General features: G+C 43.6%; 2 protein-coding genes across 2 annotated transcripts in view; both read left to right on the top strand.

Annotated features, from left to right (window-relative positions):
- The window catches only part of LOC117443635 (exosome RNA helicase MTR4-like), a 25,291-nt gene extending 10,425 nt beyond the window's left edge, over positions 1-14,866 (top strand). The window contains exons 7-13 of the mRNA XM_071202629.1: positions 284-374; positions 1,943-2,067; positions 4,013-4,111; positions 4,227-4,341; positions 4,563-4,694; positions 8,899-8,972; positions 14,768-14,866. Coding sequence (XP_071058730.1) covers positions 284-374; positions 1,943-2,067; positions 4,013-4,111; positions 4,227-4,341; positions 4,563-4,694; positions 8,899-8,972; positions 14,768-14,866 — 735 coding nt within the window. The remainder of the gene's footprint in view (positions 1-283; positions 375-1,942; positions 2,068-4,012; positions 4,112-4,226; positions 4,342-4,562; positions 4,695-8,898; positions 8,973-14,767) is intronic.
- The window catches only part of LOC117443634 (exosome RNA helicase MTR4-like), a 31,669-nt gene continuing 22,365 nt past the window's right edge, over positions 8,896-18,199 (top strand). The window contains 3 exon segments of the mRNA XM_034079539.2: positions 8,896-8,972; positions 14,768-14,879; positions 16,050-16,151. Coding sequence (XP_033935430.1) covers positions 16,077-16,151 — 75 coding nt within the window. The 5' untranslated portion in view covers positions 8,896-8,972; positions 14,768-14,879; positions 16,050-16,076.

The following is an 18,199-nucleotide window of genomic DNA, read 5'->3' as shown; positions in this document are numbered from 1 at the left end:
AAATATGCGCCCTTTTGCTGATTATGCGGCCTTTTGATAATTATGCGGCCTTTTGATAAATATGCGGCCTTTTAAAAATCTGCGCCATTTTGCTGATTATGCGGTAAATTCTGCGATCGCAGAATCGCGTTTTTCTGGAGGGTCTACTTATTGAAACAACTCACTCTATTCAGCTAAGGAATCAGAGTACGATATGTATTGTGGTAATCTTGTCAAAAGCAGTAGAGTTGGGGAAATGTGCCGCACTGAGAGGTTTTCTGACACAATGTTTTATTTCTCCCAGATCCTGAGGAGCATGCTGTACCGAGGCTCTGAGATCATGAGGGAAGTCGCCTGGGTCGTTTTTGATGAGATCCACTACATGAGGGACTTAGGTGAGGACGGGATACACACCTGCAGTTCAGTATTTGAGATTATAAAACGGATAAATGAAACCAAGCAATCTGATTGGTTCTTAGCCGTGATATAATGAGCTTATATCACGGGTAGAATTGTAGTTACTTTGTAGTAGTCACGTATCCCTCCGCGTCGTGAGCTATTATTTAAAGGTCACCTATCATGCTATTGTAGGCAATAGCATAGGTTTCAGATATATACAAATACATAAGAAACATGTCTATGAAGTGTTTTGCTCAAAACACCAAACAGATTCTAGGCACGCCTCATATCCCTCTATTTCACTTCCTGTTTCTAAAGTGCTGATTTGGGGTATAAAGTAGGGATGCTCCGTTCGCCAATTTCGGGGCCGATCGCCGGAATCAGTATCGAGTGGGCGGGGCCTAAATGGAAGATTTAAACATCACTTTAAATCTTCCATTTAAAGTGATGTTTAAACTCAGTTAATGGGCTCATTCACTGGAGCTTCCACACACAACAATCAACTGAATTATTACATTCAAATGATGTACATTATTCAAGTTTACATTCACTTTGGAGAATAACACGGGAGAAATGAGCGGAAGTCCTCTCTCCTGACAGCCTGTCAGTATCTCATGCAGCTCAATGATCCAGTAATGAGTGACCCGACAGTGAAGAATAAATATATTTATAACTAGTTTAGCTTGTTCCAGAGGTAGATAAAACAGCTAAGTGTGTTTCGCTTACCGGTCCGGCGGGCGGAGCTGCAGGATTTCTGCTTCACGTTGCATTCCGCTATTTTACTGTCTTTTTCGGACACCTTGAAATAATGCCAGACCGGTGAAGCCATGTTGGCGAGCTTGTTTTGCCGCACACAGAGAAAAGTGTCATGTATTTTACGTCATGCGATCGGCTCTCGCGATCGGCATGTTTAGAGAGCACCGATCGATCGGAGCATCCCTAGTATAAAGCTTTAAAGAGGAGGGGTCTGAGCTCATGCGGGACCCATCGTCTAAACTAAATGCTGCCGTGATGAAACGCCATATCATGGATTATCAAGGATCTGAAACAGTCTGGAGCTCAAAGGCTTTCTCTCTTGCCGGTTATACCACAAGCTGAGTTCCTTTCTACTTCCTGCTTCTTCACACACATGCTCTCCAGCACAGGTTAGCTCTGAGTGTTAGCGATGCTAATGTAAACACCGACCAGATTACGTCCAGAACAGTCGGGCATTGTTTCTGATAGCAACGTTTCTGATTGGCCCGTGGATTTCAAAGTACCTGCTATGAGTGTCTGCATGTTGGTCCGTACGCCTTTTACACACTCTCAAATAATAATAGCACATAAAAACATTGAAAATCAGATATCTGGATTAAGAGGTTGCTTTTTCTTTGCACAGCATGAAAGAAATGCAAAATGAAAGGGCTGTGATTTTAGCTTTTTTTAGCAGAGGTTGAGGTCAATCATTCGTACGGCCCTCGGAGGATGTTGTGAAAATTGAAGTGGCCCCTTGAGAGGAAAGAGGTTCCCCCTCCCCGCTTTAAAAAGTACATTCACAAATGCCTCTTCTTTCCGTGTGTTTCAGAGCGTGGTGTTGTCTGGGAGGAAACCATCATTCTGCTTCCGGATAACGTGCATTACGTCTTCCTGTCGGCCACCATCCCCAACGCCAAGCAGTTTGCCGAGTGGATTTGCCACCTTCACAAGCAGGTGAGATGCTTAACGAGCACATGTTACGATCACGAGGGCAATTAACGTCCCTCTCGATATAAGGAGGTAGCATTTATCCATCTGTATCAGTGTTTCGCAAACGCTTTCATTCAAGAACGGAATATGAAGCAAAATGAAATACGGTTTATTGGGTTGTTTACGCACTCATTGACTGCGTCTCTGTTGCCACCTATACTAGTCATTTTTAAACAATTTGAGAAACACTTTTAACTTTATTTATCACTTTTAAATACTCACGGACCTCCAGTGGTTTGCACACCACACTTTTGAGAAACACTGGTCTATATCAGTGTTAATTTCGTCAACGAAAACAATGACGAAAAATAGGGATGCACGATACTGGTTTTTTGAAACCGATACCGATAACTTCCTGCTTCTCAAGACCGATAATAATATAATATATATACCGTACTTTTCGGACTATAACGCGCACCTGCATATAAGCCGCAGCAGCTAAATTGTCCGTCTGTCTTGCTCTCGTTCTGTGTCTCGGTTCCACTTTTACTTTGGCGCGCTACCTGTCTCACTCTTTTCCGGCCTCCAGCTTTTCCTGCTGGAGCCCGCCGCTTAAAGGTGGCGGGCGCGGACCGGTCCTAGAGCCCGTAGTGTTAAAGGTGGTTAATTTTACCTGTAAGATCCATAGATTTAGGAGGTTCCCTAGTGGCCGTTAGCTGTACGAGGAAAATGGGGAAAAAAGTCGCGGGTTATAGTCCGAAAAGTACGGTATATATGAAATGTACCTGTAGTTTTTGCACACCTGGTGGTAAAAAAGAGACTAGTAGTGAGCAATACTACTATGAACAAAACGAACCCTGGGATCGTCTCCATGGCAAACTCCTCCTTTTTCAAAAGCCTCGTGGATAGGTCAAAGCCCCGGTGCCTTTGCAGCTGGCGTTGGATTCGCCGCTCGTTTAGCAGCGCAGGCGTCTTCGTACGCTTTTAACACACCATCGTAGCCATGGCGATGTTTCAGGTGACTAATCAGGAAGTATTATAGCTCGTTGCCTTCTTCCCTCCCCGTGGAACTTCTGCATCTGTTAATACAAATAGCAAGCGAACTATCTAACTCTGAAACTTTGAGATAGTCCCATACTACCGACGACATGTTTGGTTGCTGTCCTGGCTTCACGGCCGCACGCCGTTTACGTCACAGCCAGGCACGAGTTAGGGAGCGCTGGCTTTGTGAAGAACTCCCCTCTTCCTAAACCACTAACACCACAGTACTGGCAACACGGGAGGAGCCGAGTGAAAAACAAGCGCCCCTCATCCCAATCCACCCACACCGCAGTACTTCTTTCTTTTTTTTACCCAAAAATATATTGTATATTATCAGGGCTATTAATACTTTTATCGTGGTTACCGGGATGACGTCATAATTCCTAATATCGGACCGATAATTATCGTGCACCACTAACGAAAAATGTTCGTCAACGACCTTTTTTTACACGACTAAGACGAGACGACGACGAGCTAAAAATAGATTCTTGATAATAAAAACTATGGTGGACTATCGGACATTCAAAATGCGGGATATTTTCCCCCAATCGTCCGTCTTGTTGTCAAAATGCATCCCTGTCATTGGTTGAATTAGTTGGGAATCTGCACACGTCACTAATTACACAAGTAAAGTGTTCAGAGAGTGAAATGTGGCTTTACGAATGTCAACACTTGATGCCGTCACTTTGATTTAAATTTCAGATACCTGTATTTAACATTTTGACTAAAAGCATACTCAAATTTAATGATTTTTCATCGACTAAAACGTTTTGAGTTGTCGTCGACTAAAACTATGAAGGATAGAAATGTGACTAAAACTAATAACCACTATTAACCACCAGACTAAATCTAAAATGGCTGCCAAAATGAACACTGGTCTATATCACCTTTTTTAAACATAATTAATGCCTTGTTTCTGTTTTTATAGCCATGCCATGTCGTGTACACCGAGTACCGTCCCACTCCTCTGCAGCACTACATCTTCCCATCAGGGGGCGACGGACTCCACCTGGTTGTGGATGAGAACGTAAGGACACCTTTAACCTGAGTATTTAGCAGAGAGGGCAAAGTACACACATCCTCAAGTGGAAGTACATACTCGTGTTTAAAAATACTCTTGAGTAAATGTTTTCTTTCCTCAGGGAGACTTCCGAGAGGATAACTTCAACACGGCCATGCAGGTGCTGAGAGACGCCGGGGATTCTGGGGGAAGTGGAGGAGGAAAGTGGGACCCGCGAAGGAAAGGAGGCACCAGAGGTACGGTTAAAAAGAAAATACTCTGTCACACTTTACCCTTTTTTAATAGCCTTAAACTTTATCGACCACATTATTAGAGACACGGAGCATACTTTCTGTTTGTCTGACGGACTTCCAAAGCTGTTGGCTCTGAAAACCTCAATAACAATAAGGCTTTATTACTATTATAAAATCCAATGTACATCTTAATTAATTAATTCTCCCGCGTCTGGTTTCCTCAGGTCCGTCCAGCGTTTTTAAAATCGTGAAGATGATCATGGAGAGGAACTTCCAGCCCGTCATCATCTTCAGTTTCAGCAAAAAGGAGTGCGAGGCGTACGCTCTGCAGGTGGCCAAGCTCGACTTTAACACAGGTGAGTGTGTGTGTTCATAAGGCCATTCACCTTCGTGTGTGTGTGTGTGTGTGTGTGTGTGTGTGTGTGTGTGTGTGTGTGTGTGTGTGTGTGTGTGTGTGTGATTGTCTCGAAATACAATCCAAGCCGCCCCGAAATTAATGTGGACCGTCCCGAATTTAAAATGTTAGTTTTTCTACATTATCATTAGTTAAAATCATTCAAAGTGACCTTTAACATAAATAAAACATCATACAAATCATTAGATGATAATTCATCCACCTTTTTAGTTGAGTAAATCATTCAATCACATAAACAAAGGCCAAATATATTCAAACAAACACACGAACGAGAAAATTACTCTAATATTGAATCCAATCAAGTCCCATCCAATTATCAAACAATCCAACTCTGTCCTGAAGACAGAACCCAGAGTAACCACTAACCAGGATGACAGTCTGTCGTCAGGAGGCCTTTACGAACCGCCCGCCCCCTCGCACATAGACGGGAGAGAGAGATCTCGTCTGGATTGGAAAGATCGAAAATACATCATAGACGCATGTGTTAGTCTTTTTGCATATTAGAAACGGAGTTGGTGAAACTAAAACTGCGATATAATGTGTATGTAGCAATAATACATATGACATATATATTTTAAATGTCTCCTGTACCGATAGAAAGTCTGATAACGTCGGAGCTTAACGTTACCACTGTCTTTAATAATTCTGGCCCGGAGCCCGTTTAACACCGGGGCTCGGTACCCATCCCTACATGGGAAGAGGCAGCATATTGCTCAGGACTAAATACAATGGAGGGTTCTCTTCCTTATTTCCCATAGGGGATGAAGAGGAGTAAGTAAATAAAGAGGCCGGCGCTCCAGGGTCTGGTTCTGCTGTGCGTTTTTGTGATACATTTCAGAATTCCTCCACGGGATGCCATTGTACATCACTCAACCCGCGAAATACACACACTCAGTACATAGCTAGACCCACGAATGTGCGGGCCAGGAATGTGTTTATGTTGACAAGGAGGTTTAATAACTGTGTGCTACACAAAACGTGCAGTCGGTTTCATTTTCATCGCCGTTTGTAGTAGAGTTAGCAGGGTATTTTTATTTTAACTCTCGTTCCCAAATTCGTCCCAAAATTATTTTTTATCCTCCCCGACACTTTTTTTTCCGACGACGGGACGTCCTTGAGCTCGAGCCGTGCCTTCAGGTGTGCTTAACTTTAACGTGTGTGTGTGTGTGTGTGTGTGTGTGTGTGTGTGTGTGTGTGTGTGTGTGTGTGTGTGTGTGTGTGTGTGTGTGTGTGTGTGTGTTCATACAGCCATTCGACCTTCAGGTGAGCATTATCACAACTAAGGCTGATAATGAATCCTCTAAAATCAAATGCATCTTCAAAACATTTCTTTATCCCATCCATTAAACACGTCTCTGCTCCAATATGAGAGTTTAATGATATTTGTTTAACTACATGGTATTTAACCTAAAGTCTTAACGACGTGTATTGTTAATCAACAACAAGACACTTGAAGTGTTCTCCTTGGACTTGTGAAAAATTGTCTGTGGCAATTTGTCTCCATTTAATGACATTTTAATTCACTAAATAGAAAATATAGTCGGCAGATTTATCGAAAATTAATAATTAAGCGCCGATATTTTCTATTCTTTCTCCCGTGTGCCAGAAATGAGAATGTATCCTTATTTTTAAAGCTATATACACTTTTCTCTTGTTGTCAATTATCAGTTCTAAAGTCTCCGTCAGCATATTAAGCAATGATAACGTTCTAATTAGATTCAGAATTGGTCTTGGCACACTAAAGCACCGAAGCAATTACCGTTCTGTGACAAATTGTGATCGTTCTGAACATTAAAAGCATGGAAATATGTCACAGTACAGCCGCTAAATACGAACCTGAAAATCAGCAGAATTTAATGGAAGGGAGCTGAGAAATCCTGCGCAAAGAGTGAGAGCATGAACGCATCTCACCGAGTAGAGTTTCTTCATGAAAACTGTGCACTTCTGCCCAGTTGGAGGCGGCAACAGATTGAACTTGTCGACCTGCTTCGGGCTCTTGAGGTGAACTCGGTTTGTTTCCCCTGCATCGTGACATTATTAGAATGAGCAAGTTTGTTTTTTAATACCGAGCGCTTTCCAAAACCGAAAGCCTGTTTCTGTCAGCGCTGCCGAGTAGTTCATTGGAAAAACTAAACTTACAAACGGCCAAAGATAATATCTCAGTTTCATGGGTTTCGAGAATTTGCCTAAAAAGACTGTTTTTCCTCGAAAAATTATGATTTGATTTGACTTGAAAAAAAATGTTCAAGTGAAGGATTTTAAAGGGTATATTTGTCGTGTGCACTTTGTCTGTAGTGTCTCTAGTTTAAAGAGTCCTCTCCTGCTGATGTTCAGGTGTATATCAGTATGTAGTGTCTCCACTTTAAAGAGTCCTCTCCTGCTGATGTTCAGGTGTATATCAGTATGTAGTGTCTCTACTTTAAAGAGTCCTCTCCTGCTGATGTTCAGGTGTATATCAGTATGTAGTGTCTCTACTTTAAAGAGTCCTCTCCTGCTGATGTTCAGGTGTATATCAGTATGTAGTGTCTCTACTTTAAAGAGTCCTCTCCTGCTGATGTTCAGGTGTATATCAGTATGTAGTGTCTCTCCTTTAAAGAGTCCTGTCCTGCTGATGTTCAGGTGGATATCAGTATGTAGTGTCTCTCCTTTAAAGAGTCCTCTCCTGCTGATGTTCAGGTGTATATCAGTATGTAGTGTCTCTACTTTAAAGAGTCCTCTCCTGCTGATGTTCAGGTGTATATCAGTATGTCGTGTCTCTACTTTAAAGAGTCCTCTCCTGCTGATGTTCAGGTGTATATCAGTATGTAGTGTCTCTACTTTAAAGAGTCCTCTCCTGCTGATGTTCAGGTGTATATCAGTATGTAGTGTCTCTACTTTAAAGAGTCCTCTCCTGCTGATGTTCAGGTGTATATCAGTATGTAGTGTCTCTACTTTAAAGAGTCCTCTCCTGCTGATGTTCAGGTGTATATCAGTATGTAGTGTCTCTACTTTAAAGAGTCCTCTCCAGTGCGTTTGCTGTGGTTTCACTTTGTTATTCAAGTATTAGAATAAGTCCCATTGACTCGGAGGTCATCTGAACATGGTGGGGGAAGGTTTCCCAGAATAACTTCATGACGGAGACGCCGATAGCAACCAGCCACAGCAAACAGTGCTATTAGCTCAGTAATCATAAATCACTACTTCACGTAATAAAGTGCTTTTGAAACATATGGAAATATTTATCCTCTTAAAACCTCAGCTCCTCTCAATTGAATTAATTGATCAATATGAATATTTTAAGTTGCAAAAAGTGGATAAAAAACATTTAAAGTGACAGTTTGTGGCTAAATCGTATAAAATTAATGAGAATCGACAGATGTTCTTCTTGCTCACACCTCGTCGTGGTTCGCTTTTCCTGCAAGCAAATCCCTAAAAACCTCCCGAGCTGTTCCACATTAACCGAACACGCCAACAAGAATTACATCTGAGACTTTGTGAAATAACCGAGCCACTTTCTTGACTGTTATTGTGAAATGTTCTCTCAAAAACGTGTGTGTGTGTGTGTGTGTGTGTGTGTGGCCTACTATTACTATACTTGTGGGGACCTAAATCTGTTACAGTCACGTGTGGGGGCCTCGCCTCCCCTATGAGGACATAATGGAGGTCCCCATAAGGGGGGTCATTAATTCTAGGGTGAAGACTTGGTCAGGATACGTCTCCAGGAAATGCATGTAAGTCAATGTAATGTCCCCTGAAGTGATGAATACATGGTGTGTGTGTGTGTGTGTGTGTGTGTGTGTGTGTGTGTGTGTGTGTGTGTGTGTGTGTGTGTGGTGTGTGTGTGTGTGTGTGTGTGGTGTGTGTGTGTGTGTGGTGTGTGTGTGTGTGTGTGTGTGTGTGTGTGTGTGTGGTGTGTGTGTGGTGTGTGTGTGTGTGTGTGTGTGTGTGTGTGTGGTCTAGCATTACTATACTTGTGGGGACCTAAATCTGTGTACAGTCACGTGTGGGGACTCGCCCTCCCTTATGGGGACAAAAGGAGGTCCCCATAAGGGGAATCATTAATTTTAGGGTGAAGACTTGGTTAGTAGTGTGTGTTGTGATGTGTGTGTGTGTGTGTGTGCTTCGAGAAGATGTTTAACAACTGCACTTTGTGTTGCAGACGAAAGAGAAGCGTATGGTGGAGGAAGTGTTCAGCAACGCCATCGATTGTCTGTCGGACGAGGATAAGAAACTCCCTCAGGTGAGGACGAGTAATACAAAACATCTGATATAAAGACCCACATTTTCCTAAAGTCTCGTCAATGGCATTAAATCGACAAACACGCTGCTGGAGGTTTAATCCATCGGTTAATCGACCTTGTCCCTTTGAAATGATTCCTGATAATCCATCATTCCAATTTTATATCAATAGCGGAGATTTCATATTAGCTGCTACGATAGCCACCAGAGTGTATGACAGCTTCCTGTTTTGGGCATTCTGGCTCATTCACCAATGGGTGATGTTTAGATGGATTTAGGAACCTCCCCCTCGATTCTATTGGCTCTGACGGTTAGAAAGAGGTGTCAATCAAGAGAAACGGCAAATGACCCCCAAATGTTTTTTTTTTCTTTCTAAACCTCCTCTAAAAGGTCAAAGGTCACTTGTTTTGCATGAATTTGATACAGGGTACTTATTATATGTTATACTTTGGATCCTAAAGCTTTTAGTCGGACCATCCCATCATTTCAAGGGTGGTTTTTCACTATAAGTCATGTTTTTATTTTGGGACGGACATTACTATAATTAATTTGTTTTACTTGTGTCAATCTGAATTTTCTTTAAAATAAAAAACATCTATATTGATTCTGACTGTTCTACATCCAACTCACAGGTTTATCATTACTTTGAGAACAAAGATTATTCATTTACTCCTTTTAGAAGAGATGGTCATTGTTCTGGGCATGTCTTTTCGAGACTGAGACCTGGAAAACAGGCTATGGGCTATAAACGGGTTGAAGAGACCCTAATGCGCTTTGGCGGCTTTTAATAATAATAATAATAATGGTTCCATTATAAAGCACTTCAATTTGAATTCAAATTCCGAAAGTGCTAAAAGTAGTGAGCATGAACAGTATAAATAAACATTTACACAACACGGTAGAATAGAATAACAAAAGCAATAAAAATCATTTGAAAAAAATAAAAAGGTCTAGGCAAAGGCTCTTTCCCTTCCCTTCTGTGTTCTGCAGGTCTTTGAGCAAATGGTCTGAAAAGACTCAAATCCACTGATAAATCATAAGAACTTTCCCCTTTTGTTTGTTCGTTCACCATGTGAAGTAGGGATGGAACGATTAATCGAATATTCGAATATTCGAAATGATTCAGGTATTCGAATAATTATTCATGTATTCGAATATGAGTTATGAATATTTTTATAATTTTTTTTTTTTTTGGAAGGAGTGATGCCTAAGTTGATTATCAATTGAATAATTCAATGTATATATATACGACTGTGCCATAGCTAAATGTGTTAGGTGACGTCTAAAGGTGTGTTTTACTCCGCTCACGGTTCCCTCACAGCGGGCAGAGCTGCCAGGTGCTGACTCTCCTCCTCTGCGTCCGGTTATACTTCACTCGGCGTTTATGTCCAAATCCATCAGATCTAGCTAGTTCTAGCCAAAGATACGGCTGCTGCCCCTCCCTACACGCAGACCACGCAGACTCAAACCTCATCTTAGGCCCAATGTGTCGCAAATGCGCTCCGCAGCCGGTTGCGAGGTTCCGGCGCTAACAGTTCATGAGCATGCTCCCCCGCCCCCTGTCAACACTCGCGACACATGGCCAGCCTAAACAACAATAAGCGCTGCTTAGGCAACCGTATGTGGCGGCAAAGTACTAGACATTTTGACTGGAGAGATTTAGTTTTGCCGGTATTCAACATATTTTTCCATTTTTATAGTCCGGTGGTAATTATTTACACTCTAAGAAGAGTTACATTTATATACATGCTATACCCGCAACCTCGTTCCAGCTGAGAGGGTCTTCTCTACAGCTGGCCTGATTATGGAATCACCTCCACACATGAAAGCTGTAGGCCTATAGCTGTCCAATGTGATCACCAGTTCAATACATTCTGACAAATACACTTATTTGAACATGTATGTATTTCCAAAAAAAATTGGAATAAAAAACAGGTAATTCAAGAATTTTTTTTTGACTTTTTTTTTTTGACCCAATTTTTTATATAGGATGTGATGCATTTCGGTTAACCGGTTACCCGTTTTTTTGGGAGGGTCGAATATTCGAATTTATACATTTGCTTTCAAATTCCCATCCCTAATGTGAAGCGGCCTTTGGGTCCCTTGCAAAGGCGCTCTTACCAAACTCGGGGGGGGGGGGGCTGCAACAACTAATCGATTTTTTAAAATCTGTGACCAAATGAGTTTGCCAGCTAATTCAGTCGTCGATTCGTTGGTGGACGTCATCACAGTGTGTTTTTACGCGCCGCGTTAAGCTCTCCAACGTTATCAGTCTTGTTATCGGTCCCTGGAACCATTTTAAAACTTACCATGTTCATTGTTATCGCTACAAATAAACATACAATCCGGAACTCGTTTCTAACATGCAAAAAGACAAAAAATGCGTTCGATGGTGTATTTTCGATCTTTCCAATCGAGACGAGATCTTTCCTCTCCAGTCTGTGTGCTGAGGGGGCGGAAGTCCGTTTACACACGCGGCTGCTACATGCAGCAACACACACACTCTGCTACATGCAGCCACACACACACTCTGCTACATGCAGCAACACACACGCGGCTGCTACATGCAGCAACACACACACGGCTGCTACATGCAGCAACACACACACGGCTGCTACATGCAGCAGCACACACGCGGCCGCTACATGCAGCAACACACACGCGGCTGCTACATGCAGCAACACACACGCGGCTGCTACATGCAGCAACACACACGCGGCTGCTACATGCAGAACACACACGCGCTGACATGCAGCAACACACACGGCTGGGACATGCAGCAACACACACACGGCTGCGACATGTAGCAACACACACGGCTGCTACATGCAGAAACACACACGCGGCTGCTACATGCAGCAACACACACGGCTGCTACATGCAGCAACACACACACGGCTGCTACATGCAGCACACACACACGGCTGCTACATGCAGCAACACACACACGGCTGCTACATGCAGCAGCACAAACGCGGCCGCTACATGCAGCAACACACACACGGCTGCTACATGCAGCAGCACACACGCGGCCGCTACATGCAGCAACACACACACGGCTGCTACATGCAGCAGCACACACGCGGCCGCTACATGCAGCAACACACACACGGCTGCTACATGCAGCAACACACACGCGGCTGCTACATGCAGCAGCACACACGCGGCTGCTACATGCAGCAGCACACACTCTGCTACATGCCAAGCAACACACACACGGCTGCTACATGCAGCAACACACACACGGCTGCTACATGCAGCAACACACACGCGGCTGCTACATGCAGCAACACACACACGGCTGGGACATGCAGCAACACACACACGGCTGCGACATGTAGCAACACACACGGCTGCTACACGCAGCAACACACACGCGGCTGCTACACGCAGCACACACGCGGCTGCTACGCGCAGCAACACGCGGCTGCTACTCGCAGCAACACACACACGGCTGCTACATGCAGCAACACACACACGCTGCGACATGTAGCAACACACACGGCTGCTACATGCAGCAACACACACGCGGCCGCTACATGCAGCAACACACACACGGCTGCTACATGCAGCAGCACACACACGGCTGCGACATGTAGCAACACACACGGCTGCTACATGCAGCAACACAACGCGGCTGCTACATGCAGCAACACACACGCGGCCGCTACATGCAGCAACACACACGCGGCCGCTACATGCAGCAACACACACGCGGCCGCTACATGCAGCAACACACACGCGGCCGCTACATGCAGCAACACACACACGGCCGCTACATGCAGCAACACACACGCGGCCGCTACATGCAGCAACACACACGCGGCTGCTACATGCAGCAACACACACACGGCCGCTACATGCAGCAACACACGGGCTGCTACATGCAGCAACACACACACGGCTGCTACATGCAGCAACACACACGGCTGCTACATGCAGCACACACACGCGGCTGCTACACGCAGCAACACACACACGCGGCTGCTACACGCGGCAACACGCGGCTGCAACACACACACACGCGGCTGCTACACGCAGCAACACACACACGGCTGCTACATGCAGCAACACACACACGGCTGCTACATGCAGCAACACACACCACGGCCGCTACATGCAGCAACACACACGGCTGCTACATGCAGCAACACACACACGGCTGCTACATGCAGCAACACACACACGGCCGCTACATGCAGCAACACACACGGCCGCTACATGCAGCAACACACGCGGCTGCTACATGCAGCAACACACACACGGCTGCTACATGCAGCAACACACACGGCTGCTACATGCAGCAACACACACACGGCTGCTACATGCAGCAACACACACACGGCTGCTACATGCAGCAACACACACACGGCTGCTACATGCAGCAACACACGGCGGGGATGGCGGAGAGAAGCGCTCCAAGGTGGTTAAATGTTACCCGTCTCGATGTGGACGATGCTCGTTGCCAAGAGAGTTTAGCATATAGGGCGGAGACACGAGCATCTGTCTTAACCAGGGGTGTCAAACTCAAGGCCCGGGGGCCAAATCCGGGCCCGCGACTTCATTTATGTGGCCCCGCAAGAACTTGCAAAAGAATATAATACATTTATTATACGGTTAAGTTCCGCTTTACAGAAGCAGGTTGCCCATAAACTACATGTCCCACAATGCATCTCGTTTTGTGACATGCGCACTGAAGAGACTTGCAATTATTTGCCCTGGCTTTCGGACGTAGTTAATTACTAAGTTATTATCCTATCCGATAATAATCCAATTCAGAGGCAATAATGTAATATAATACATTATTTTATTATATATATTATATATTTATATATGTATTTTTATATAGTCTTAAAGTTACAACCGGCCCTTTGAGTGCAACCTTGATGCGAATGTGGCCCGTGATGAAATTGAGTTTGACACCCCTGGTCTAAACATTGAGCAAAAGCGCTCCACGTCCAGACGGAGGAATGCACCGACTGTCTTTCTAGCAGCTCTGTCGCTCCGTCCCACGACTAACGCTTCCACGTCAGGTGTTCTGTATGCTAGCAGCAACACACGGAGTTAGCTCCAATGATACAAACATGGGTTAATGATGAGAGAAAACCGAGTTATTTATTTAGTTAAAGTTTTTCTGTTCACAGTTCTGTCCTTCAGATTATTTAATACCATTTGTTAAAACACTGTTGTTTCTTTTGAATGTGAAATATTATGTATTAATTTAAATTAGAAAACGATGTTAGTTGTGTTCACAATTTTAGTTAATTTAATAATATATGTATTTTTTAATCAAGTATTCATCTGTATTGCTAGTTTCTCCACACGCCTCAAACAACCATCAAGCTACATCTAAAAGTTGATGGCTAAATAAAAGCGTTAGAGAAATTGTGCAAGGCAGACAGTAATAGTCCGAATAGTCGATTAATCGTTTCATTAATCGATTATCAAATTAGTCGTTTGTTGCAGCCCTATATACAAATGTAATTTTTTATTATTATTATTATTATTATATCTTTAAATCCCTGTAACTCTAACCTGACTTATTTATTTATTTTTTACTTTTATTTTCATTTTTTACAAATCAAGACATCGTAAGGACTTGCTTAATAATATGGTTAAACAGAATAAGAAATAAAAAATAAAACGGTTACAAGTTAAAATAAGGAAATAAATAAGATGATTATGAAAAATAAATTAATAATAGTAAAATACCCCTTCAGCCGGATCGGTGACGCGGGGACATTTCCCATAATGTCCTTTTGAAACTCGATTAAGAACGCTGTGTCTGCCCCGCAGGTGGAGCACGTGCTCCCTCTGCTGAAGAGAGGCATCGGAATCCATCATGGAGGCCTGCTGCCCATCCTGAAGGAGACCACGCGAGATCCTGTTCTCTGAAGGACTCATCAAGGTACCTCAACATGTGTCTCCTCTTCTCCATGTCTCTTCTACATCAGCATGTGTCCCCTCTTCTTCATGTCTCTTCTACATCAACATGTGTCCCCTCTTCTTCATGTCTCTTCTACATCAACATGTGTCCCTCTTCTTCCATGTCTCTTCTACATCAACATGTGTCCCCTCTTCTCCATGTCTCTTCTTCATCAACATGTGTCCCCTCTTCTCCATGTCTCTTCTTCATCAACATGTGTCCCCTCTTCTTCATGTCTCGTCTACATCAACATGTGTCCCCTCTTCTTCATGTCTCTTCTACATCAACATGTGTCCCCTCTTCATCATGTCTCTTCGACATCAGACATGTGTCCCCTCTTCTTCATGGCTCTTCTACATCAACATGTGTCCCCTCTTCTTCATGTCTCTTCTACATCAACAGGTGGTCCCTCTTCTTCATGTCTCTTCTACATCAGCATGTGTCCCCTCTTCTTCATGTCTCTTCTACATCAACATGTTGGCCCTCTTCTTCATGTCTCTTCTACATACATCAAACATGTGTCCCCTCTTCTTCATGTCTCTTCTACATCAACATGTGTCCCCCTCTTCTTAATTTCTCTTCTACATCAAACATGTGTCCCCTCTCTCCATGTCTCTTCTACATCCACATGTGTCCCCTCTTCTTCATGTCTCTTCTACATCAACATGTGTCCCCTCTTCTTCATGTCTCTTCTACATCAACATGTGTCCCCTCTTCTTCATGTCTCTTCTACATCAACATGTGTCCCCTCTTCTTCATGTCTCTTCTTCATCAACATGTGTCCCCTCTTCTTCATGTCTCTTCTACATCAACATGTGTCCCCTCTTCTTCATGTCTCTTCTTCATGTCTCTTCTACATCAACATGTGTCCCCTCTTCTTCATGTCTCTTCTACATCAACATGTGTCCCATGCGTGGGGAGGGGCTCCTTGTTTTCATCTAAAGTAACAGACAGAGAATCAGCCCTTTGGAAACAGGGCTGAAACAGAGGGGATTATGGGTAATGCTGCAATGATCTTGGTGTTTCAGCCAATCAGAGACGGGCTCTGTGTATATCTGAGACCTGGGATATAGTGATGAAGAACAGTCTGATAGGAAACTTTAATTGGAAGTTTTGTCCCTACACTCGTATTAACTTTTGTTCTCGTTTCAGGCGCTTTTTGCTACGGAGACGTTCGCCATGGGCATCAACATGCCGGCCCGCACCGTCCTCTTCACCAGCGCCCGGAAATTTGACGGCAAGAACCACCGTTTTGTAAGCACACACACACACACTTATTATTATATATTATTTATTTTTTAATTGTATTTTCTATTAAAACCTTTTTTGAATTTAATACTATTTTAATTTTTATTTGTATGTAGAAAAATATATTTTAATGTAATACTTTTTGTATTTTATAAAAAAAATTAAACATATAAAGCTTGTTTCTTAGGCTTTTTAGTGAAGCTTTAAATATTTAATATATATAAAAAAATGAATTATACCCAAAGAAAAACTGTTTTTTGTTGTTTAGAAACCACATTGCTTCACTTTGTAAGATTGAATGAACCCCATAACACACACACACACACACACACCACACACACACACACACACACACACACACACACACACACACTCTCTCTCTCACTCGGTCCAATGTCTGAAAAAATGCTACTTTTACTTTTGAATTAATATAAAAAAAAGTATTTAATGTATTTTAATTGTAATTATATTAGTTTTTAAATATTTTTTAAACAATTTTGTCAGACACACACACACACACACACACACACACACACACACACACACTCGCACACTCGTAGTTAATGTCACATAATGAGTGAAGAGGAAATTCTCTCAGGCATTTTCTTTCCCTGATTTGCCCTTCTCACCCGAGTACAGCATGTTGTTGTCTCTGCTGGTGTGGAAATATAATCACAAAACCCCCGTAAACAACCTCTAAAGGCTTCCTGAGGTCTTCAAGTCCTGTGTGTGTGTGTGTGTGTGTGTGTGTGTGTGTGTGTGTGTGTGTGTGTGTGTGTGTGTGTGTGTGTGTGTGTGTGTGTGTGTGTGTGTGTGTGTGTGTGTGTGTGTGTGTGTGTGTGTGTGTGTGTGTGTGGCTGCCTCCAAGAGCTTCATCAGAAACATCTGGAGCTGCCACTGTTGCCAAAGCTCCACGCAGGCACTCACACACACATTTAAAACACACACACACATATTTCTCATTTCAAATCGAGAGCTGCTGATCCCATTTCAACACAGAAGTCGTAGACATATCTCTTCCTCCTAGTTGCAGAGAATATCCTCTGTCCTTAGACCCTCTGTCCTAAGACCCTCTGTCCTAAGACCCTCTGTCCTTAGACCCTCTGTCCTTAGACCCTCTGTCCTTAGACCCTCTGTCCTAAGACCCTCTGTCCTCAGACCCTCTGTCCTCAGACCCTCTTTCCTCAGACCCTCTGTCCTAAGACCCTCTATCATCAGACCCTCTGTCCTAAGACCCTCTGTCCTAAGACCTTCTGTCATCAGACCCTCTGTCCTAAGACCCTCTGTCCTAAGACCCTCTGTCCTTAGACACTCTGTCCTAAGACCCTCTGTCCTTAGACCCTCTGTCCTCAGACCCTCTGTCCTTAGACCCTCTGTCCTAAGACCCTCTGTCCTTAGACCCACTGTCCTCAGACCCTCTGTCCTCAGACCCTCTGTCCTCAGACCCTCTGTCCTTAGACCCTCACATCGTACAAGGAAAAACTTCCGGAGAAAACCCACAGTTTAAAGGGAACATGGAGAAACCTCAGGGAGAGCAGCAGAGGAGGGATCCCTCTCCCAGGACGGACAGACGTGCAATAGATGCCGTGTGTGAATTGAAAAGATAATCCATTTGCAACATAGGTAGTCCAGATGTTTGGAAATGCATGTGTGTATAATAGGAAGATGAATCCACAAGGATATCCATCCAGGACCGATGATCCAGGACCACAGCCACCTAATGTAAACACCGACCATATTACGTCCAAAACAGTCAGGCATTGTTTCTGAATGCAACGTTTCTGATTGGCCCGTGGGTCCACATTTCAGATGTTAGGTCATATCGGACGCAAATCTGGATCAGCTCCGTTGTTCCCCGTTTTTAGAGATTTGGGTACGGAGGAAAAGAGAGAGGGTTTATTTCCTGACGCTGCGTGAGTTCCCCGACTCACCGGGGACACATATTGATGGAGAGAAGACATCACAAAGTGTATTTTGCATGATAGGTCCCCTTTAAGTAGTCCTATTGTATTCACAAATAGGAAGCTGTGATGTAGAAAATCAATCCTTGAAAT

Source organism: Pseudochaenichthys georgianus, unplaced genomic scaffold (assembly GCF_902827115.2).
Source record: "Pseudochaenichthys georgianus unplaced genomic scaffold, fPseGeo1.2 scaffold_645_arrow_ctg1, whole genome shotgun sequence".
NCBI classification, from domain to species: Eukaryota; Metazoa; Chordata; class Actinopteri; order Perciformes; family Channichthyidae; genus Pseudochaenichthys; species Pseudochaenichthys georgianus.
Note: the sequence above shows the minus strand (reverse complement) of the source record. Positions and strands in the feature narration are given on the sequence as shown.